Source organism: Coturnix japonica, unplaced genomic scaffold, assembly GCF_054131305.1.
Source record: "Coturnix japonica strain WE unplaced genomic scaffold, WE-NBRP24 Scf096, whole genome shotgun sequence".
NCBI classification, from domain to species: domain Eukaryota; kingdom Metazoa; phylum Chordata; class Aves; order Galliformes; family Phasianidae; genus Coturnix; species Coturnix japonica.
Genome location: NW_028188999.1, coordinates 67,080 through 92,780, shown reverse-complemented (window position 1 = coordinate 92,780; position 25,701 = coordinate 67,080). Strand labels below are relative to the sequence as shown.

General features: G+C 51.8%; 1 protein-coding gene across 1 annotated transcript in view; it reads right to left on the bottom strand.

Moving 5' to 3' along the window:
- Nucleotides 1-25,701, bottom strand: part of LTBP3 (latent transforming growth factor beta binding protein 3) — a 97,180-nt gene that overhangs the window by 58,255 nt on the left and 13,224 nt on the right. Inside the window, exons 5-9 of the mRNA XM_085534679.1 lie at nt 14,531-14,659; nt 12,157-12,176; nt 11,312-11,393; nt 7,026-7,118; nt 4,252-4,377 (exon numbers count right to left, since the gene is read on the bottom strand). Coding sequence (XP_085390805.1) covers nt 4,252-4,377; nt 7,026-7,118; nt 11,312-11,393; nt 12,157-12,176; nt 14,531-14,659 — 450 coding nt within the window. The remainder of the gene's footprint in view (nt 1-4,251; nt 4,378-7,025; nt 7,119-11,311; nt 11,394-12,156; nt 12,177-14,530; nt 14,660-25,701) is intronic.

Genomic DNA, 25,701 nt, shown 5'->3' with positions numbered 1-25,701 from the left:
AGATACAGCCCCATAGATACAGCCCCATAGATACAGCCCCATAGAGACAACAAAACCCCATAGATATACAGCAAAACCCCATAACCAGCCCCATAGAGACAGCATGACCCCATAGATACAGCCCCATAGATACACCCCATAGATACAGCCCCATAGAGACAATAATACCCCATAACCAGCCCCATAGATACAGCCCCATAGAGACAATAATACCCCATAACCAGCCCCATAGATACAGCCCCATAGAGACAATAATACCCCATAGATACAGCAAAACCCCATAGATATACAGCAAAACCCCATAAACAGCCCCATAGAGACAATAATACCCCATAACCAGCCCCATAGAGACAATAATACCCCATAAACAGCCCCATAGATACAGCAAACCCCATAGATACACCCCATAGAGACACAAAAACCCCATAGATACAGCCCCATAGAGACAGCATGACCCCATAAACAGCCCCATAGATACAGCAAAACCCCATAACCAGCCCCATAGATACAGCAAAACCCCATAGATACAGCCCCATAGAGACATCAAAACCCCATAGATACAGCCCCATAGATACAGCCCCATAGATAAAACAAAACCCCATAGATACAGCCCCATAGATACAGCCCCATAGATACAGCCCCATAGAGACAATAATACCCCATAGATACAGCCCCATAGAGACAGCCCCATAGATACAGCCCCATAGATACAGCAAAACCCCATAAACAGCCCCATAGAGACACAAAAACCCCATAGATATAAAGCAAAACCCCATAGATACAGCCCCATAGATACAGCAAAACCCCATAGATACACCCCATAGATACAGCAAAACCCCATAAACAGCCCCATAGAGACAATAATACCCCATACATACAGCCCATAGATACAGCCCCATAGATACAGCCCCATAGATACAGCAAACCCCATAGATACAGACCCATAGATACAGGAAAACCCCATAGAGACAATAATACCCCATAGATACAGCCCATAGATACAGCCCCATAGAGACAATAATACCCCATAACCAGCCCCATAGATACAGCCCCATAGAGACAATAATACCCCATAACCAGCCCCATAGATACAGCAAACCCCATAGATATACAGCAAAACCCCATAGATACAGCCCCATAGATACAGCAAAACCCCATAGATATACAGCAAAACCCCATAGATACAGCCCCATAGATACAGCCCCATAGATACAGCCCCATAGATACAGCAAAACCCCATAACCAGCCCCATAGATACAATAATACCCCATAGATACAGCCCCATAGATACAGCCCCATAGATACAGCAAAACCCCATAGATACAGCAAAACCCCATAGATACAGCCCCATAGATACAGCAAAACCCCATAGATACAGCCCCATAGATATACAGCAAAACCCCATAGATACAGCAAAACCCCATAACCAGCCCCATAGAGACAATAATACCCCATAGATACAGCCCCATAGATACAGCAAAACCCCATAGATACAGCCCCATAGAGACAATAATACCCCATAACCAGCCCCATAGAGACAATAATACCCCATAACCAGCCCCATAGATACAGCAAAACCCCATAGATACAGCCCCATAGATACAGCCCCATAGATACAGCCCCATAGAGACAATAATACCCCATAACCAGCCCCATAGAGACAATAATACCCCATAGATACAGCCCCATAGATACAGCCCCATAGAGACAGCCCCATAGATACAGCATCACCCCATAGATACAGCCCCATAGAGACAGCAAAACCCCATAGATACAGCAAACCCCATAGATACAGCAAAACCCCATAAACAGCCCCATAGAGACACAAAAACCCCATAGATATACAGCAAAACCCCATAGAGACAGAAAAACCCCATAACCAGCCCCATAGATACAGCAAAACCCCATAGATACAGCCCCATAGATATAAAGCAAAACCCCATAGATACAGCCCCATAGATACAGCCCCATAGATACAGCAAAACCCCATAACCAGCCCCACAGAGACAGCAAAACCCCATAGATACAGCATCACCGCATAACCTGCCCCATAGACTCAGCATCACCCCATAACCAGCCCCAAAGCCCACCCCCCTCATTCCCACCCTCCCCATTCCCTCCCCCCATCACTCCCCCCCTCCACTTCCCCCCCTTGCACACTTGCCCCCCCCCCTTGCACACCCATTTGCACACTCACCGGCTCACACTCGTCACTGTGCAACCCCCCATCCTCCCGACCCCCATCATTCCCACCCCCATCACCTCCCACCCCCATAAACCCCCTTGCACACTTCCCCCCCCTTGCACACCCATTTGCACACTCACTCACTCACCTGTGCAACCCCCCATCCTCCCCAGCCCCCCATCGTTCCCACCCTACCCTCATCACTCCCCGCCCCATAACTCCCCCCCTTGCACACGTGTCCCCCCCCCCCCTTGCACGCCCATTTGCACACCCATTTGCACACCCACTTGCACACTCACTCACTCACCGGCGCACACCCGTCGCTGTGCAACCCCCCATCTCCTCCCACCCCCCATACCCCCCTTGCACACTCGTGCCCCCCCTTGCACACCCATTTGCTCACACATTTGCACACCCATTTGCTCACTCACCTGCACACACCCGTCGCTGTGCAACCCCTCATCCTCCCCAACCCCCCATCACCTCCCACCCCCCATAAACCCCTTTGCACACTCGTGCCCCCCCTTGCACACCCATTTGCACACCCATTTGCTCACTCACCTGCGCACACCCACCGCTGTGCAACCCCCCATCCTCCCCAGCCCCCCATCATTCCCACCCTACCCTCATCACTCCCCCCCTCATAACTCCCCCCCTTGCACACTCGTGCCCCCCTTGCACACCCATTTGCACAATCACTCACCAGCACACACTCGTCGCTGTGCAACTCCCCACCCACCCCCCACCCCCAGCATTCCCACCCCCCATCTCCTCCCACCCCCCATAACACCCCCCTTGCACACTTGCCCCCCCCTTGCACACTCATTTGCACACTCACTCACCTGCACACACTCATCACTCTGCAACCCCCCACCCCCATCATTCCCACCCCCATCACCTCCCACCCCCCATAAACCCCTTTGCACACTCGTGCCCCCCCCTTGCACACTCCTTTGCACACTCACTAGAGCACACTCATTGCTGTGCAACCCCCCACCCCCCCACCACCCCCAGCATTTCCACCCCCCCATCTCCTCCCACCCCCCATAACTCCCCCCCCCTTGCACACGTGTCCCCCCCCCTTGCACACCCATTTGCACACCCATTTGCACACTCACTCACCTGCACACACCTGTCGCTGTGCAACCCCCATCCTCCCCACCCCCCCATCTCCTCCCACCCCCCATAACCCCCCCTTGCACACTCGTGCCCCCCTTGCACACCCATTTGCACAATCACTCACCAGCACACACTGTGCAACCCCCCACCCTCCCCACCCCCCCATTATTCCCAACCCCATCACCTCCCACCCCCATAAACCCCTTTGCACACTCGTGCCCCCCCTTGCACACCCCCTTGCACACCCATTTGCACACTCACCAGCACATACTCGTCTCAGTGCAACCCCCCACACCCACACCTCCATCATTCCTACCCCTCCCATCACCTCCCACCCCCCATCCCTTCACCTTGCACACTTTTACCCCCCCCCTTGCACACTCCTTTGCACACTCACTCACTCACTCACACACCGGCACACACTCGTCACTGTGCAACCCCCCACCCCCCACCCCCCTCATTCCCACCCTCCCCATTCCCTCCTCCTATCACTCCCCCCCTTGCACACTTGCCCCCCCTTGCACACCCATTTGCACACCCATTTGCACACTCACCTGCACACACCCGTCGCTGTGCAACCCCCCATCTCCTCCCACCCCCATACCCCTTTTGCACACCCATTTGCACACTCACTCACTGGCGCACACCCGTCGCTGTGCAACCCCCCATCTCCTCCCACCCCCCATACCCCCCCTTGCACACCCATTTGCACACCCATTTGCACACTCACTCACCTGCGCACACACTCGTCACTGTGCAACCCCCCACCCCCCTCATTCCCACCCTCCCCATTCCCTCCCCCTATCACTCCCCCCCTTGCACACCCATTTGCACACCCATTTGCACACCCCCTTGCCCCCCCTTGCACACCCATTTGCACACCCCCTTGCCCCCCTTGCACCCCCATTTGCACACCCATTTGCACACCCATTTGCACACTCACTCACCCGCGCACACCCGTCGCTGTGGGTGCCATCTGTACCCGGGGTGGCAGATGCAGCTGTACCCACCCGGCCCCATCACACACTCCCCAGGGCCACAGATGTTACGGTTCAGTCGGCACTCGTCTGTATCTAATATAATGGGGGGGGTTAAATTGGGGGGGGGGCTTAAAGGGGGGGGGTTTATAATTGGGGGGGGGTCCCAAAGAGGGAGGGAGGGTTATAACTGGGGGGAGGGAGTTTAAATTGGGAGGGGATCTTAAAGGAGGGGGGTAATAATTGGGGGGGGTCTCAAAGGGGGGGGGGGTTATAACTGGGGGGGGGTTTAAATTGGGGGGGGTCTTAAAGGGGGGCAGGGTTATAATTGGGGGTGGGGTCTTAAATGGGGGGGGGTTGTAATTGGGGGGGGTCTCAAAGAGGGAGGGAAGGTTATAACTGGGGGGGGGGTGTTTAAATTGGGGGGTTATAACTGGGGGGGGTCTTAAAGGGGGGGGGTTATAATTGGGGAGGGTCTCAAAGAGGGGGGGGGTTATAGCTGGGGGGGTCTTAAAGGGGGGGAGAGTCTTAAAGTGGTGGGGGTTATAATGGGGGGGGAAGGGGGAGGTAAATTGGGGGGGTCTTAAAGGGGGGGGGGTCTTAAAGGGGGGGGGGTCCCAAAGGGGTGGGGGGGTTATAATTGGGGGGGGTTATAATTGGGGGGGGTCTCAAAGAGGGGGGGGGGGTTATAATTGGGGAGGGTCCCAAAGATGAGGGGGATCCCAAAGAGGGGGGGGGGGTCCCAAAGAAGGGGGGGGGTTATAACTGGGGGGGGTCTTAAAGGGATGAGGGTTATAATGGGCGGGGAAGGGGGAGGTAAATTGGGGGGGGTCTTAAAGGGGGAGGGTCTTAAAGGGGGGGGTCTTAAAGGGGGGGGGTCTCAAAGAGTGGGGGGGTCTCAAAGAAGGGGGGGGGTTATAACTGGGGGGGGTCTCAAAGAAGGGGGGGGCTTATAATTGGGGGGGTCCCCAAAGAGGGAGGGGGTCCCAAAGAAGGGGGGGGGTTATAATGGGGGGAGGGGGTTATAACTGGGGGGGGTCTCAAAGAGGGGGGGGGGGGCTATAATTGGGGGGGTTCCCAAAGAGGGGGGGGTCCCAAAGAAGGGGGGGGGGGTTATAATTGGGGGGGGTCTCTAAGGGGGTGGGGGTTATAATGGGGGGGGAAGGGGGAGGTAAATTGGGGGGGGTCTTAAAGGGGGGGGTTATAATGGGGGGGGTGTTAAATTGGGTGGGGGGGTCTTAAAGGGGGGGGGGTTATAACTGGGGGGGGGCTTAAAGGGGGGGGGTTATAATGGGGGGAGGGGGTTATAACTGGGGGGGGAAGGGGGAGGTAAAATGGGGGGGGGTCTTAAAGGGGGAGGGTCTTAAAGGGGGGGGGCCTTAAAGGGGGTGGGTATAATTGGGGGGGGTCCCAAAGAGGGGGGGGGGGTAATAACTGGGGGGGGGTCCCAAAGAGGGATGGGGTCCCAAAGAAGGGAGGGGGGGTTATAATTGGGGGGGGTCTCTAAAGTGTGGGGGGGTTATAACTGGGGGGGGGGGTATTTAAATTGGGGGGGTTATAACTGGGGGGGTCTTAAAGGGGTGGGGGGGGGTTGTAATGGGGGGGGAAGGGGCAGGTAAATTGGGGGGGGGTCTTAATGGGGGGGGTCTTAAAGGGGGGATTATAAATGGGGGGGGTCCCAAAGAGGGGGGGGGGTCCCAAAGAAAGGGGGGGGGGGTTATAACTGGGGGGTCTTAAAGAGGGGGGGGTCATAATTGGGGGGGGGTCTCAAAGGGGGAGGGGGGGTTGTAATGGGGGAAGAAGTGGGAGGTAAATTGGGGGGGGTCTTAAAGGGGGGGGGGTTATAATTGGGGGGGGTCCCAAAGAAGAGGGGGGGTTATAACTGGGGGGGGGGTGTTTAAATTGGGGGGGGGTCTCAAAGAGGGGGGGGGGTTTATAATTGGGGGGGGTCTTAAAGAGGGGGGGGTTATAATTGGGGGGGGGTCTCAAAGGGGGAGGGGGGGGAATAACTGGGGGGCGTCCCAAACGGGGGGGGTGGGGGGTGTTATAATTGGGGGGGGGTTATTTATGGAGGGTCCCATAGGGGGTTATTTGGGGGGGTCCCATAGGGGGTTATTTGGGGGGGGTCCCATAGGGGTTATTTGGGGGGGGGGGTCCCATAGGGGGTTATTTGGGGGGGGTCCCATAGGGGTTATTTGGGGGGGGTCCCATAGGGGGTTATTTGGGGGGGGGTCCCATAGGGGGATATTTGGGGGGGGTCCCATAGGGGGTTATTTGGGGGGGGTCCCATAGGGGGTTATTTATGGGGGGGGGGTCCCATAGGGGGTTATTTGGGGGGGGGTCCCATAGGGGGATATTTGGGGGGGGTCCCATAGGGGGTTATTTGGGGGGGGGGTCCCGTAGGGGGTTATTTGGGGGGGGTCACATAGGGGGTTATTTGGGGGGGGGTCCCATAGGGGGTTATTTGGGGGGGGTCCCATAGGGGGGTATTGGAGGGGGGTCCCATAGGGGGATATATGGGGGGGGTCCCATAGGGGGTTATTTGGGGGGGGTCCCATAGGGGTTATTCATGGGGGGTCCCATAGGGGGATATTTGGGGGGGGTCCCATAGGGTGTTATTTGGGGGGGGGGGTCCCATAGGGGGTTATTTGGGGGGGCCCCATAGGGGTTATTTGGGGGGGGGTCCCATAGGGGGTTATTTGGGGGGGGGTCCCATAGGGGTTATTTGGGGGGGGTCCCATTACCTGTGAGCTGGGTGGGTGCGATTTCAGCAGCTCCGCGGCTCTGCAGCTCCGGGAGGCGCCACACGCGAGCGGTGGTGGGACGGGACAGCAGCTCTATGGGAACACGCGTGTCATAGCGTGTTACAGCGTGTCACGGTGTCATAACACGTGTGTCATAGCATGTTATAGCATGTCATGGTGTCACAACATGTGTCATGGCGTGTTAGAGCGTGTCACGGTGTCAGAACATGCGTGTCATGGCCTGTTTGAGCGTGTCACGGTATCACAACACGCGTGTCATGGCGTGTTAGAGCGTGTCACGGTGTCACAACACGCGTGTCATGGCGTGATAAAGCATGTAAGGGTGTCACAACGTGTGTAAAGGCATGTTATAGCGTGTCAGTGTCACAACACGCCTGTCATGGCGTGTTACTGCGTGTCACAGTGTCAAAACACACGTGTTAGAGCGTGTTAGAGCATGTCAGTGTCACAAAACGCATGTCATGGCGTGTTACAGCGTGTCAGGGTGTCACAACACACTTGCCATGGCGTGTTAGAGCATGTCAGTGTCACAAAACGCATGTCATGGCGTGTTACAGCGTGTCAGGGTGTCACAACACGCGTGTCATGGCGTGTTAGAGCGTGTCACTGTGTCACAATACGAGTGTCATAGCGTGTTATAGTGTGTCACGGTGTCACAACACGCGTGTCATGGCATGTTAGAGCGTGTCACGGTGTCACAACATGTGTGTCATGGCGTGTTAGAGCGTGTCACGGTGTCACAACATGCATGTCATTGGGTGATAAAGCATGTAAGGATGTCACAACGTGTGTAAAGGCATGTTATAGCGTGTCAGTGTCACAACACGCGTGTCATGGCGTGTTAGAGCGTGTCACGGTGTCACAACACGCGTGTCATGGCGTGTTAGAGCGTGTCACGGTGTCACAACACGCATGTCATGGCGTGTTAGAGCATGTCACGGTGTCATAACATGTGTCATGGTATGTTAGAGCGTGTCACGGTGTCACAACACGCGTGTCATGGCGTGTTAGAGCGTGTCACAGTGTCACAACATGCGTGTCATGGCATTATTTAGTGTGTCACAGTGTCAAAACACGCGTGTCATGGTGTGTTAGAGCATGTCACGGTGTCACAACATGCGTGTCATGGCGTGTTAGAGCATGTCACGGTTTCACAACATGCGTGTCATGGCGTGTTAGAGCGTGTCACGGTGTCACAACACGCGTGTCATGGCGTGTTATAGTGTGTCAGAGTCACAATATGCGTGTCATAGCGTGTTATAGTGTGTCACGGTGTCACAACATGCGTGTCATGGTGTGTTAGAGCGTGTCACGGTGTCACAACACTCGTGTCATGGCGTGTTACAGCGTGTCACGGTGTCACAACACGCGTGTCATGGCGTGTTAGAGCGTGTCACGGTGTCACAACACGCGTGTCATGGCGTGTTACAGCATGTCACAGTGTCACAACACGCGTGTCATGGCGTGTTAGAGCGTGTCACGGTGTCACAACATGTGTCATGGCGTGTTAGAGAGTGTCATGGTGTCACAACACGTGTGTCATGGTGTGTTAAAGCATGTAAGGGTGTCACAACACGCGTGTCATGGCGTGTTAGAGTGTGTCACGGTGTCACAACACACGTGTCATGGCGTGTTAGAGTGTGTTATGGTGTCAAAATCCGCTTGTCATGGCGTGTTAAAGAGTGTCATGGTGTCACAACACGTGTGTTATAGCGTGTTATAGTGTGTCACGGTGTCACAACACGCGTGTCATGGCGTGTTAGAGCATGTCACGGTGTCACAACATGTGTGTCATGGCGTGTTAGAGCGAGTCACGGTGTCACAACATGTGTCATGGCGTGTTAGAGAGTGTCATGGTGTCACAACACGTGTGTCATGGTGTGTTAAAGCGTGTAAGGGTGTCACAACACGCGTGTCATGGCGTGTTAGAGTGTGTCACGGTGTCACAACACACGTGTCATGGCGTGTTAGAGTGTGTTATGGTGTCACAATACGCTTGTCATGGCGTGTTAAAGAGTGTCATGGTGTCACAACACGTGTGTTATAGCGTGTTATAGTGTGTCACGGTGTCACAACACGCGTGTCATGGCGTGTTAGAGCGTGTCACGGTGTCACAACATGTGTCATGGCGTGTTAGATTGTGTCATGGTGTCACAACAAGCATGTCATGACGTGTTATAGCGTGTCACGGTGTCATAACGTGTGTCATGGCGTGATAAAGCTTTTAAGGGTGTCACAACGCGTGTAAAGGCGTGCTATAGTGTGTCAGTGTCACAACACGCGTGTCATGGCGTGTTATAGTGTGTCAGAGTCACAATACGCATGTCATGGCGTGTTAAAGCGTGTAAGGGTGTCACAACACGCGTGTCATGGCGTGTTAGAGCGTGTCACGATGTCACAACACACATGTCATGGCGTGTTAAAGCATGTAAGGGTGTCACAACACGCGTGTCATGGCGTGTTTTAGTGTGTCATGGTGTCACAACATGCGTGTCATGGCATGTTTTAGTGTGTCAAAGTCACAATATGCATGTCATGGCGTGTTAAAGCGTGTAAGGGTGTCACAACATGTGTGTTAAGGCATGTTATAGCGTGTCAGGGTGTAACAGCACGTGTGTCATGGTGTGTTATAGTATGTCAGGGTGTCACAACATGCGTGTCATGGCGTGTTAGAGCGTGTCACGGTGTCACAACACGCGTGTCATGGCGTGTTAGAGCGTGTCAGGATGTCACAAACTGTGTGCCATGGCATGTTATAGCATGTAAGGGTGTCATAACACGCGTGTCAAGGCATGTTATAGCGTGTCATGTCATCACAACACGCATGTAAGGCATGTAAGGCGTGTCTGGCTGACACCACATGTATGTAAAGGCATGTCAAGGCATGTAATGGTGTCACAACACATGTCAAGGTGTGTAAGGGGTCACAACATGTGTGTAAAGGCATGTCAGGGAGTCACAACACGCATGTCAAGGTGTCTTAAAGCATGTAAGGTGCCATAGGGTGCCATTGGGTGCCCATAGGGTGCCCATAGGATACCATAGGGTGCCATAGGGTGCCCATAGGATACTATAGGGTGCCATAGGGTGCCATAGGGTGCCCATGGGATAACATAGGATACCATAGGGTGCCCATAGGATACCATAGAGTGCCCATAGGATACCATAGGGTGCCATAGGGTGCCATAGGGTGCCCATAGGATACCATAGGGTACCATAGGGTGCCGTAGGGTGCCATAGGGTGCCATAGGGTGCCCATAGGATACCATAGAGTGCCCATAGGATACCATAGGGTGCCCATAGGATACCATAGGGTACCATAGGGTGCCGTAGGGTGCCATAGGGTGCCCATAGGATACCATAGGGTACCATAGGGTGCCATAGGGTCCCATAGGATACCATAGGGTACCATAGGGTGACACAGGGTGCCATAGGATACCATAGGGTCCCATAGGATACTATAGGGTCCCATAGGGTGCCATAGGGTCCCATAGGATACCATAGGGTGCCCATAGGATACCATAGGGTCCCATAGGGTCCCATAGGATGCCATAGGGTAACATAGGATACCATAGGGTGCCCATAGGGTCCCATAGGGTCCCATAGGATACCATAGGGTGCCCATAGGGTCCCATAGGGTCTTATAGGGTCCCATAGGATACCATAGGGTCCCATAGGGTCCCATAGGGTCCCATAGGTTCCCATAGGGTCCCATAGGATACCATAGGGTGCCATAGGGTCCCATAGGGTACCATAGGATACCATAGGGTGCCCATAGGTTCCCATAGGGTCCCATAGGATCCCATAGGGTCCCATAGGGTCCCATAGGATACCATAGGGTGCCATAGGATACCATAGGGTGCCCATAGGATACCACAGGGTCCCATAGGGTCCCATAGGATACCATAGGGTCCCATAGGGTCCCATAGGTTCCCATAGGGTCCCATAGGATCCCATAGGGTCCCATAGGGTCCCATAGGATACCATAGGATACCATAGGGTGCCATAGGATACCATAGGATACCATAGGGCCCCATAGGATACCATAGGGTCCCATAGGTTCCCATAGGGTCCCATAGGATACCATAGGGTCCCATAGGGTCCCATAGGGTCCCATAGGATACCATAGGGTGCCATAGGGTCCCATAGGATACCATAGGATACCATAGGGTGCCCATAGGATACCATAGGGTGCCATAGGGTCCCATAGGGTCCCATAGGGTCCCATAGGATACCATAGGGTGCCATTGTGTGCCCCCCCTCACCGGGGTACCGCGGTGCAGCAGTGCTGCCCGGTGGCTGCTCCAGGCTCTGCTGCTCCTCTGAATGGCTCCAGAACGCGGGCAGCTAAAATGGGGGGGGGGGGGGGGGTCAGCTGGGCCCCACATATCTGCCCCATAACCCCACATATCCCCCCATAACCCCCCATATCCCCCTATAACCCCTATATCCCCCCATATCCCCCCATAACCCCCCATATCCCCCTATAACCCCTATATCCCCCCATATCCCCCCATAACCCCTCATATCTGCCCCATAACCCCCCATGTCACCCCATATCCCCCCATATCTGCCCCATAACCCCCCATATCCTCCCATATCTGCCCCATATCCCCCCATAACCCACCATATCCCCCCCATATCCCCCCATAACCCCCATATCCCCCTATATCCCCCCATATCCCCCTATATCCACCCCATATCCCTCCATAACCCACATATCCACCCCATATCCCCCCATATCCCCCTATATCCCCCCATATCCCCCTATATCCCCCCATACCCCCCCATAACCCCCATATCCCCCCTAAAAGCCCCATATCCTCCCCATATCCCCCTATATCCCCCATATCTGCCCCATAACCCCCATATTCACCCATATCCCCCCATAATCCCCAATATCCCCCCCATATCCCCCCATATCCCCCCATAACCCCCATTTCCCCCCATATCTGCCCCATATACCCCCATATCCCCCCATAACCCCCATTTCCCCCCATATCTGCCCCATATCCCCCCATATCCCCCCATAACCCCCATATCCCCCCATATCCCCCCATATCTGCCCCATAGCCCCCCCATAGCCCCCCATATCCCCCTCCCCACTCACCATGGCCGCGGGGGTCACAGCTGCAAGGGAAGGGAAGGGAGTGAGATGGGGGGGCAGTGGGGTCATGGGGGGCTCATAGGGTGCTATAGGGTTCTATAGGGTGCCATAGGGTGCTATAGGGTTCTATAGGGTGCCATAGGGTTCTGTAGGGTGCCATAGGGTTCTATAGGGCGCCATAGGGCTCTTTAGGGTGCCATAAGGTACCATAGAGTTCTATAGGGTGCCATAGGGTTCTATAGGGTGCCATAGGGTTCTGTAGGGTGCCATAGGGCTCTATAGGGTGCCATAGGGCTCTATAGGGTTCTATGGGGTGCCATAGGGTTCTATATGGCTCTATAGGGTTCTATATGGTTCTATATGGCGCTATAGGGTCCCACCTGTGGCGCTGGGCCATAGGGTTCTATAGGGTGCCATAGGGATCTATAGGGCTCTATAGGGTTCTATAGGGTTGTATAGGGTGCCAGAGGGTTCTATAGGGTGCCAGAGGGATCTATAGGGATCTATAGGGTTCTATATGGTGCTATAGGGTCCCACCTGTGGCGCTGGGCCATAGGGTTCTATAGGGTGCCATAGGGCTCTATAGGGCTCTATAGGCTTCTATAGGGTTCTATATGGCACGATAGGGTTCTATATGGTTCTATATGGCGGTATAGGCTCCCACCTGTGGCGCTGGGCCATAGGGTTCTATAGGGTGCCATAGGGATCTATAGGGCTCTATAGGGTTCTAAAGGGTTCCATAGGGCTCTATAGGGTGCCATAGGGATCTATAAGGCTCTATAGGGATCTATAGGGTTCTATATGGCGCTATAGGGTCCCACCTGTGGCGCTAGGCCATAGGGTTCTATAGGGTGCCATAGGGTTCTGTAGGGTGCCATAGGGCTCTATAGGGATCTATGGGGTGCCATAGGGTTCTATATGGCTCTATAGGGTTCTATATGGTTCTATATGGCGCTATAGGGTCCCACCTGTGGCGCTGGGCCATAGGGTTCTATAGGGTGCCATAGGGATCTATAGGGCTCTATAGGGCTCTATAGGGATCTATAGGGCTCTATAGGGCTCTATAGGGATCTATAGGGCTCTATAGGGCTCTATAGGGTTCTATATGGTGCTATACGGTCCCACCTGTGGTGCTGGGCCGTAGGGTTCTATAGGGTGCCATAGGGATCTATAGGGCTCTATAGGGCTCTATAGGGATCTATAGGGCTCTATAGGGCTCTATAGGGCTCTATAGGGTGCTATAGGTTCCCACCTGTGGCGCTGGGCCATAGGGTTCTATAGGGTGCCATAGGGCTCTATAGGGCTCTATAGGGTGCCATAGGGTTCCATATGGCGCTATAGGGTCCCACCTGTGGCGCTGGGTTCTATAGGGTTCTATAGGGTGCCATAGGGCTCTACAGGATGCCATAGGGTTCTATAGGGTGCCATAGGATTCTATAGGGCTCTATAGGGTTCTATAGGGTGCCATAGGGTTCTATAGGGCTCTATAGGGTTATATAGGGTGCCATAGGGCTCTATAGGGCTCTATAGGGTGCCATAGGGCTCTACAGGATGCCATAGGGTTCTATAGGGTGCCATAGGGATCTATAGGGCTCTATAGGGCTCTATAGGGCTCCATAGGGTGCCATAGTGCTCTATAGGGCTCTATAGGGCTCTATAGGTTCTATAGGGTTCTATAGGGTGCCATAGGGATCTATAGGGCTCTATAGGGTTCTATAGGGCTCTATAAGGTACCATAGGAATCTATAGGGCTCTGTAGGGCTCTATAGGGTTCTATATGGTTCTATATGGCGCTATAGGGTCCCACCTGTGGCGCTGGGCCATAGGGTTCTATAGGGTGCCATAGGGATCTATAGGGCTCTATAGGGCTCTATAGGGATCTATAGGGCTCTATAGGGCTCTATAGGGATCTATAGGGCTCTATAGGGCTCTATAGGGTTCTATATGGTGCTATACGGTCCCACCTGTGGTGCTGGGCCGTAGGGTTCTATAGGGTGCCATAGAGATCTATAGGGCTCTATAGGGCTCTATAGGGCTCTATAGGGTGCTATAGGTTCCCACCTGTGGCGCTGGGCCATAGGGTTCTATAGGGTGCCATAGGGCTCTATAGGGCTCTATAGGGTGCCATAGGGTTCCATATGGCGCTATAGGGTCCCACCTGAGGTGCTGGGTTCTATAGGGTTCTATAGGGTGCCATAGGGCTCTATAGGATGCCATAGGGTTCTATAGGGTGCCATAGGGTTCTATAGGGCTCTATAGGGTGCCATAGGGCTCTATAGGGCTCTATAGGGTTCTATAGGGTTCTATATGGTGCCATAGGGCTCTATAGGGCTCTATAGGGTTCTATAGGGTTCTATATGGTGCTATAGGGTCCCACCTGTGGCACTGGGCAGTGGGTCGGGCCGCAGTTGTAGGGTGAAGGCACTTTCCCCCTGTATGGTCAGAGTCTGGTGCGAGCGCAGCACGTGGTAACCCTTACCAGCGGGACAGATGGCCTGGAACGCCGCTATGGGGCAGACCCATAGAGAGACATAGAGAGACCCATAGGAACACATAGGGACACATAGAGACACATAGAGACACATAGAGACCCATAGACACACATAGGGACACATAGAGACACATAGAGACACATACAGACCCATAGAGACCCCATAGGGACCCATAGAGACCCATAGGGACACATACAGCCCCATAGAGACACATAGAGACACATACAGACCCATAGGGACATATAGACACACAGCCCCAGATGGCCTGGAACGCCGCTATGGGGCAGACCCATAGATAGACATAGAGAGACCCATAGGAACACATAGGGACACATACAGACCCATAGGGACATATAGGGACACATAGAGACACATAGAGACACATACAGACCCATAGAGACCCCATAGGGACCCATAGGAACACATAGGGACACATAGGGACCCATAGAGACCCATAGATACACATAGAGACCCATAGAGACCCATAGAGACACATACAGACCCATAGAGACACATAGAGACACATAGAGACACATAGAGACCCATAGAGACACATAGAGACACATAGAGACACATACAGACCCATAGAGACACATAGAGACCCCATAGGGACACATAGAGACACATAGAGACCCGTAGGGACACATAGAGACCCATAGAGACACATACAACTCCAGATGGCCTGGAACGCCGCTATGGGGCAGACCCATAGAGAGACACATAGAGACACATAGAGACCCATAGGGACACATAGGGACACATAGGGACCCCATAGGGACACATAGAGACACATAGAGACCCATAGGGACACATAGGGACACATACAGACCCATAGAGACACATAGAGACACATAGAGACACATAGAGACCCATAGGGACACATAGGGACACATACAGACCCATAGAGACACATAGAGACACATAGAGACACATAGAGACCCATAGGGACACATAGGGACACATACAGACCCATAGGGACACATACAGACCCATAGAGACACATACAGCCCCATAGAGACACATAGGGACACATAGAGACACATAGAGACACATACAGACCCATAGAGACCCCATAGGGACCCATAGAGACCCATAGGGACCCATAGGGACCCATAGAGACCCATAGATACACATAGAGACCCATAGAGACCCATAGAGACCCATAGGGACACATACAGACCCATAGAGACACATAGAGACACATAGAGACCCCATAGGGACATATAGAGACCCATAGAGACACATACAACCCCAGATGGCCTGGAACGCCGCTATGGGGCAGACCCATAGAGAGACATAGAGAGACCCATAGGGACCCATAGGGACACATACAGACACATAGGGACCCCATAGGGACACATAGAGACACATAGAGACACATACAACCCCAGATGGCCTGGAACACCGCTATGGGGCAGACCCATAGAGAGACATAGAGAGACCCATAGGAACACATAGGGACACATACAGACCCATAGAGACCCCATAGGGACCCATAGAGACCCATAGGGACCCATAGGGACCCATAGAGACCCATAGATACACATGGAGACCCATAGAGACCCATAGAGACACATAGAGACCCATAGAGACACATACAGACCCATAGAGACCCCATAGGGACCCATAGAGACCCATAGGGACCCATAGAGACCCCATAGGGACCCATAGAGACCCATAGGGACCCATAGGGACCCATAGAGACCCATAGATACACATAGAGACCCATAGAGACCCATAGAGACCCATAGGGACACATAGAGACCCATAGAGACACATACAACCCCAGATGGCCTGGAACGCCGCTATGGGGCAGACCCATAGATAGACATGGAGAGACCCATAGGAACACATAGGGACACATAGAGACACATAGAGACACATAGAGACCCATAGAGACACATAGAGACACATAGAGACACATAGAGACACATAGAGACCCATAGAGACACATAGGGACACATAGAGACACATAGAGACACATAGAGACCCATAGAGACACATAGGGACACATAGAGACCCATAGAGACACATACAGACCCATAGAGACCCCATAGGGACCCATAGAGACCCATAGGGACCCATAGAGACCCCATAGGGACCCATAGAGACCCATAGGGACCCATAGGGACACATACAACCCCAGATGGCCTGGAACGCCGCTATGGGGCAGACCCATAGATAGACATAGAGAGACCCATAGGAACACATAGGGACACATACAGACACATAGAGACACATACAGCCCCATAGGGACAGATAGAGACACATAGAGACACATAGAGACACATACAGACCCATAGAGACCCCATAGGGACCCATAGAGACCCATAGGGACCCATAGGGACCCATAGAGACCCATAGATACACATAGAGACCCATAGAGACCCATAGAGACCCATAGAGACACATAGAGACACATAGAGACACATAGAGACCCATAGAGACACATACAGACCCATAGAGACCCATAGAGACCCATAGAGACCCATAGAGACCCATAGAGACCCATAGAGACACATAGCGACACATACAGACCCATAGAGACACATAGAGACACATAGAGACCCATAGAGACCCATAGAGACCCATAGAGACACATAGCGACACATACAGACCCATAGAGACACATACAGACCCATAGGGACATATAGACACACAGCCCCAGATGGCCTGGAACGCCGCTATGGGGCAGACCCATAGGGACAGATAGGGACCCATAGGAACACATAGGGACACATACAGACACATACAGACCCATAGAGACACATACAGACACATACAGACCCATATACCCCCCATATGCCCCCCCATAACCCCCCATAGCCTCCCAGTACCCCCCCATACACCCTTATATCCCCCCATATAACCCCATATCACCCCACATACGTGTCCCATCTATGGGGCAGGGCTCACACCGCCCCCCCCAGGCCTTCCCCACACTACAGCAGCAGGTCCCCATAACCCCATATAACCCTATATAACCCCATATAACCCCATATAACCCCATATACCCCCCATATATCCCCATATAACCCCATATAACCCCATATAACCCCATATACCCCCCATATATCCCCATATAACCCCATATAACCCCATATAACCCCATATAACCCCATATACCCCCATATAACCCCATATAACCCCATATATCACCCCACATACGTGTCCCATCTATGGGGCAGGGCTCACAGCGCCCCCCCCAGGCCTTCCCCACACTACAGCATCAGGTCCCCATAACCCCATATAACCCCATATAACCCCATATAACCCCATATAACCCCATATAACCCCATATACCCCCCATATAACCCCATATAACCCCATATAACCCCATATAACCCCATAGACCCCCCATATAACCCCATATAACCCCATATAACCCCATATAACCCCATATAACCCCATATACCCCCCATATAACCCCATATACCCCCATATAACCCCCTATAACCCCATATACCCCCCATATACCCCCCATATCACCCCATATAACCCCATATAACCCCATATACCCCCCATATAACCCCATATACCCCCCATATACCCCCCATATACCCCCATATAACCCCATATACCCCCCATATAACCCCATATACCCCCCATATACCCCCCATATAACCCCATATAACCCCATATAACCCCATATACCCCCATATACCCCCATATAACCCCATATCCCCCCATATAACCCCCATATAACCCCATATACCCCCCATATACCCCCCATATAACCCCATATAACCCCATATACCCCCCATATAACCCCATATATCACCCCACATACGTGTCCCATCTATGGGGCAGGGCTCACAGCGCCCCCCCCAGGCCTTCCCCACACTACAGCAGCAGGTCCCCATAACCCCATATAACCCCATATAACCCCATATACCCCCCATATAACCCCATATACCCCCCCATATAACCCCATATAACCCCCATATACCCCCCATATAACCCCATATACCCCCATATAACCCCATATAACCCCATATACCCCCCATATACCCCCCATATAACCCCATATACCCCCTATATAACCCCATATACCCCCATATAACCCCATATAACCCCATATCCCCCCATATAACCCCATATACCCTCCATATAACCCCATATACCCCCCATATAACCCCATATAACCCCATATAACCCCATATAACCCCATATACCCCCCATATACCCCCATATAACCCCCATATAACCCCATATAACCCCATATAACCCCATATAACCCCATATATCACCCCACATACGTGTCCCATCTATGGGGCAGGGCTCACAGCGCCCCCCCACGCCTTCCCCACTCTACAGCAGCAGGTCCCCATAACCCCATATAACCCCATATACCCCCATATAACCCCATATAACCCCATATAACCCCATATAACCCCATATACCCCCCATATAACCCCATATAACCCCATATACCCCCCATATAACCCCATATAACCCCATATAACCCCCATATAACCCCATATCACCCCACATACGTGTCCCATCTATGGGGCAGGGCTCACAGCGCCCCCCCCAGGCCTTCCCCACACTACAGCAGCAGGTCCCCATAACCCCATATAACCCCATATAACCCCATATACCCCCATATAACCCGCATATAACCCCATATAACCCCATATAACCCCATATACCCCCCATATAACCCCATATAACCCCATATACCCCCCATATCCCCCCATATAACCCCATATAACCCCATATCACCCCATATCACCCCATATAACCCCATATAACCCCATATAACCCCATATAACCCATATAACCCCATATCCCCCCATATCCCCCCATATAACCCTATATCCCCCCATATAACCCTTAATAACCCCATATACCCCCCATATAACCCCATATACCCCCATATAACCCCATATAACCCCATATACCCCCCATATCCCCCCATATAACCCCATATATCACCCCACATACGTGTCCCATCTATGGGGCAGGGCTCACATCTCCCCCCCCAGGCCTTCCCCACACTACAGCAGCAGGTCCCCATAACCCCATATACCCCCATATAATCCCATATAACCCCATATAACCCCATATAACCCCATATACCCCCCATATAAACCCATATACCCCCATATAACCCCATATACCCCCTATATAACCCCATATACCCCCTATATATCCCCATATAACCCCATATAACCCTATATACCCCATATAACCCCATATAACCCCATATAACTCCCATATAACCCCATATAACATCATATACCCCCCATATACCCCCCATATAACCCCATATAACCCCATATAACCCCATATAACCCCATATAACCCCATATAACCCCATATACCCCCCATATCACCCCATATAACCCCATATAACCCCATATATAACCCCATATACCCAATATATAACCCCATATAACCCTATATACCCCCAATGTACCCCCATATCCCCCCCATATATCCCCCTATACCCCCCATAGCCCCCCCATAGCCCCCCATATACCCCCTTATATCCCCCCATAACCCCCCTTACCCCCTCATATACCCTTATAACACCCCATATAACCCCCATATAACCCCATATAACCCCATATCCCCCCATATAACCCCATATAACCCCATATATCACCCCACATACGTGTCCCATCTATGGGGCAGGGCTCACAGCGCCCCCCCCAGGCCTTCCCCACACTACAGCAGCAGGTCCCCATAACCCCATATAACCCCATATAACCCCATATAACCCCATATACCCACCATATAACCCCATATAACCCCATATACCCCCATATAACCCCATATAACCCCATATAACCCCATATACACCCCATATAACCCCATATAACCCCATATACCCCCAATATACCCCCATATAACCCCATATACCCCCCATATACCCCCCATATAACCCCATATACCCCCCATATAACCCCATATATCACCCCACATACGTGTCCCATCTATGGGGCAGGGCTCACAGCGCCCCCCCCAGGCCTTCCCCACACTACAGCAGCAGGTCCCCATAACCCCATATAACCCCATATAACCCCATATAACCCCATATAACCCCATATAACCCCATATAACCCCATATACCCCCCATATAACCCCATATAACCCCATATACCCCCCATATACCCCCCATATAACCCCATATACCCCCCATATAACCCCATATAACCCCATATAATCCCATATAACCCCATATAACCCCCATATAACCCCATATACCCCCCATATAACCCCATATCCCCCCATATCACCCCATATAACCCCATATAACCCCATATACTCCCCATATAACCCCATATGCCCCCCATATCCCCCCATATAACCCCATATACCCCCCATATAACCCCATATAACCCCATATAACCCCATATACCCCCCATATAACCCCATATACCCCCCATATAACCCCATATAACCCCATATACCCCCCATATAACCCCATATAACCCCATATAACCCCATATAACCCCATATATCACCCCACATACGTGTCCCATCTATGGGGCAGGGCTCACACCTCCCCCCCCACGCCTTCCCCACACTACAGCAGCAGGTCCCCATAACCCCATATAACCCCATATAACCCCATATAACCCCATATACCCCCCATATAACCCCATATAACCCCATATAACCCCATATAACCCCATATAACCCCATATACCCCCCATATACCCCCCATATAACCCCATATACCCCCCATATAACCCCATATAACCCCATATACCCCCCATATAACCCCATATAACCCCATATACCCCCATATACCCCCCATATAACCCCATATACCCCCCATATACCCCCCATATAACCCCATATAACCCCCATATAACCCCATATAACCCCATATACCCCCCATATAACCCCATATACCCCCCATATAACCCCATATAACCCCATATACCCCCCATATAACCCCATATAACCCCATATAACCCCATATACCCCCCATATAACCCCATATAACCCCATATACCCCCCATATACCCCCATATAACCCCCATATAACCCCATATAACCCCATATAACCCCATATAACCCCATATAACCCCATATACCCCCCATATAACCCCATATCCCCCTTATACCCCCCATACACCCTTATATAACCCCATATAACCCCATATAACCCCATATAACCCCATATAACCCCATATAACCCCATATACCCCCCATATACCCCCATATAACCCATATAACCCCATATAAACCCATATAACCCCATATAACCCCATATAACCCCATATACCCCCCATATAACCCCATATACCCCCCATATAACCCCATATCACCCCATATAACCCCATATATCACCCCACATACGTGTCCCATCTATGGGGCAGGGCTCACAGCGCCCCCCCCAGGCCTTCCCCACACTACAGCAGCAGGTCCCCATAACCCCATATAACCCCATATACCCCCCATATAACCCCATATAAACCCATATAACCCCATATAACCCCATATACCCCCCATATAACCCCATATAACCCCATATACACCCCATATAACCCCATATACCCCCCATATACCCCCATATAACCCCATATAACCCCATATACCCCCCATATACCCCCATATAACCCCATATAACCCCATATACCCCCCATATAACCCCATATAACCCCATATAACCCCATATAACCCCATATACCCCCCATATAACCCCATATACCCCCCATATAACCCCATATAACCCCATATAACCCCATATAACCCCATATACCCCCCATATAACCCCATATACCCCCCATATAACCCCATATCACCCCACATACGTGTCCCATCTATGGGGCAGGGCTCACACCGCCCCCCCACGCCTTCCCCACACTACAGCAGCAGGTCCCCATAACCCCATATAACCCCATATACCCCCCATATAACCCTATATAACCCCATATAACCCCATATAACCCCATATACCCCCCATATAACCCCATATAACCCCATATAACCCCATATACCCCCCATATAACCCCATATAATCCCATATACCCCCCATATACCCCATATAACCCCATATAACCCCATATAACCCCATATAACCTCATATAACCCCATATAACCCCATATAACCCCATATCACCCCATATCACCCCATATCACCCCATATAACCCCATATAACCTCATATAACCCCATATAACCCCATATAACCCCATATAACCCCATATACCCCCCATATAACCCCATATACCCCCCATATAACCCCATATCACCCCACATACGTGTCCCATCTATGGGGCAGGGCTCACACCGCCCCCCCCACGCCTTCCCCACACTACAGCAGCAGGTCCCCATAACCCCATATAACCCCATATAACCCCATATAACCCCATATAACCCCATATAACCCCATATAACCCCATATAACCCCCATATAACCCCATATACCCCCCATATAACCCCATATAACCCCCATATACCCCCCATATAACCCCATATACCCCCCATATAACCCCATATATCACCCAACATACGTGTCCCATCTATGGGGCAGGGCTCACAGCGCCCCCCCCACGCCTTCCCCACACTACAGCAGCAGGTCCCCATAACCCCATATAACCCCATATACCCCCCATATAACCCCACATACCCCCCATATAACCCCATATAACCCCATATAACCCCATATACCCCCATATACCCCCATATACCCCCCATATAACCCCATATAACCCCATATAACCCCATATATCACCCCACATACGTGTCCCATCTATGGGGCAGGGCTCGCATCTCCCCCCCCACGCCTTCCCCACACTACAGCAGCAGGTCCCCATAACCCCATATCCCCCCATATAACCCCATATCACCCCATATACCCCCATATAACCCCATATAACCCCATATACCCCCCATATAACCCCATATACCCCCCATATAACCCCATATCACCCCACATACGTGTCCCATCTATGGGGCAGGGCTCACACCGCCCCCCCACGCCTTCCCCACACTACAGCAGCAGGTCCCCATAACCCCATATAACCCCATATACCCCCCATATAACCCTATATAACCCCATATAACCCCATATAACCCCATATACCCCCCATATAACCCCATATAACCCCATATAACCCCATATACCCCCCATATAACCCCATATAATCCCATATACCCCCCATATACCCCATATAACCCCATATAACCCCATATAACCCCATATAACCTCATATAACCCCATATAACCCCATATAACCCCATATCACCCCATATCACCCCATATCACCCCATATCACCCCATATAACCTCATATAACCCCATATAACCCCATATAACCCCATATAACCCCATATAACCCCATATAACCCCCATATAACCCCATATAACCCCATATACCCCCCATATAACCCCATATAACCCCATATAACCCCATATAACCCCATATACCCCCCATATAACCCCATATAACCCCATATACCCCCATATAACCCCATATAACCCCATATACCCCCCATATCACCCCATATAACCCCACATACCCCCCATATAACCCCATATAACCCCATATACCCCCCATATAACCCCATATAACCCCATATAACCCCATATAACCCCATATACCCCCCATATAACCCCATATACCCCCCATATAACCCCATATAACCCCATATACCCCCATATAACCCCATATAACCCCATATACCCCCCATATCACCCCATATAACCCCACATACCCCCCATATAACCCCATATAACCCCATATACCCCCCATATACCCCCATATAACCCCATATAACCCCATATACCCCCATATACCCCCCATATAACCCCATATATCACCCCACATACGTGTCCCATCTATGGGGCAGGGCTCACAGCGCCCCCCCCACGCCTTCCCCACACTACAGCAGCAGGTCCCCATAACCCCATATAACCCCATATAACCCCATATAACCCCATATAACCCCATATACCCCCCATATAACCCCATATAACCCCATATAACCCCATATAACCCCATATAACCCCATATAACCCCATATAACCCCCATATAACCCCATATAACCCCATATACCCCCCATATAACCCCATATAACCCCATATAACCCCATATAACCCCATATAACCCCATATACCCCCCATATAACCCCATATACCCCCCATATAACCCCATATAACCCCATATACCCCCATATAACCCCATATAACCCCATATACCCCCCATATCACCCCATATAACCCCATATATCACCCCACATACGTGTCCCATCTATGGGGCAGGGCTCACAGCGCCCCCCCCACGCCTTCCCCACACTACAGCAGCAGGTCCCCATAACCCCATATAACCCCATATAACCCCATATAACCCCATATAACCCCATATACCCCCCATATAACCCCATATAACCCCATATAACCCCATATAACCCCATATAACCCCATATAACCCCATATAACCCCCATATAACCCCATATAACCCCATATACCCCCCATATAACCCCATATAACCCCATATAACCCCATATAACCCCATATAACCCCATATACCCCCCATATAACCCCATATACCCCCCATATAACCCCATATACCCCCCATATAACCCCATATACCCCCCATATAACCCCATATACCCCCCATATAACCCCATATAACCCCATATACCCCCATATAACCCCATATAACCCCATATACCCCCCATATCACCCCATATAACCCCATATATCACCCCACATACGTGTCCCATCTATGGGGCAGGGCTCACACCGCCCCCCCCACGCCTTCCCCACACTACAGCAGCAGGTCCCCATAACCCCATATAACCCCATATACCCCCCATATAACCCCACATACCCCCCATATAACCCCATATAACCCCATATAACCCCATATACCCCCATATACCCCCCATATAACCCCATATAACCCCATATATCACCCCACATACGTGTCCCATCTATGGGGCAGGGCTCACATCTCCCCCCCCAGGCCTTCCCCACACTACAGCAGCAGGTCCCCATAACCCCATATAACCCCATATACCCCCATATACCCCCCATATACCCCCATATAACCCCATATAACCCCATATACCCCCCATATAACCCCATATA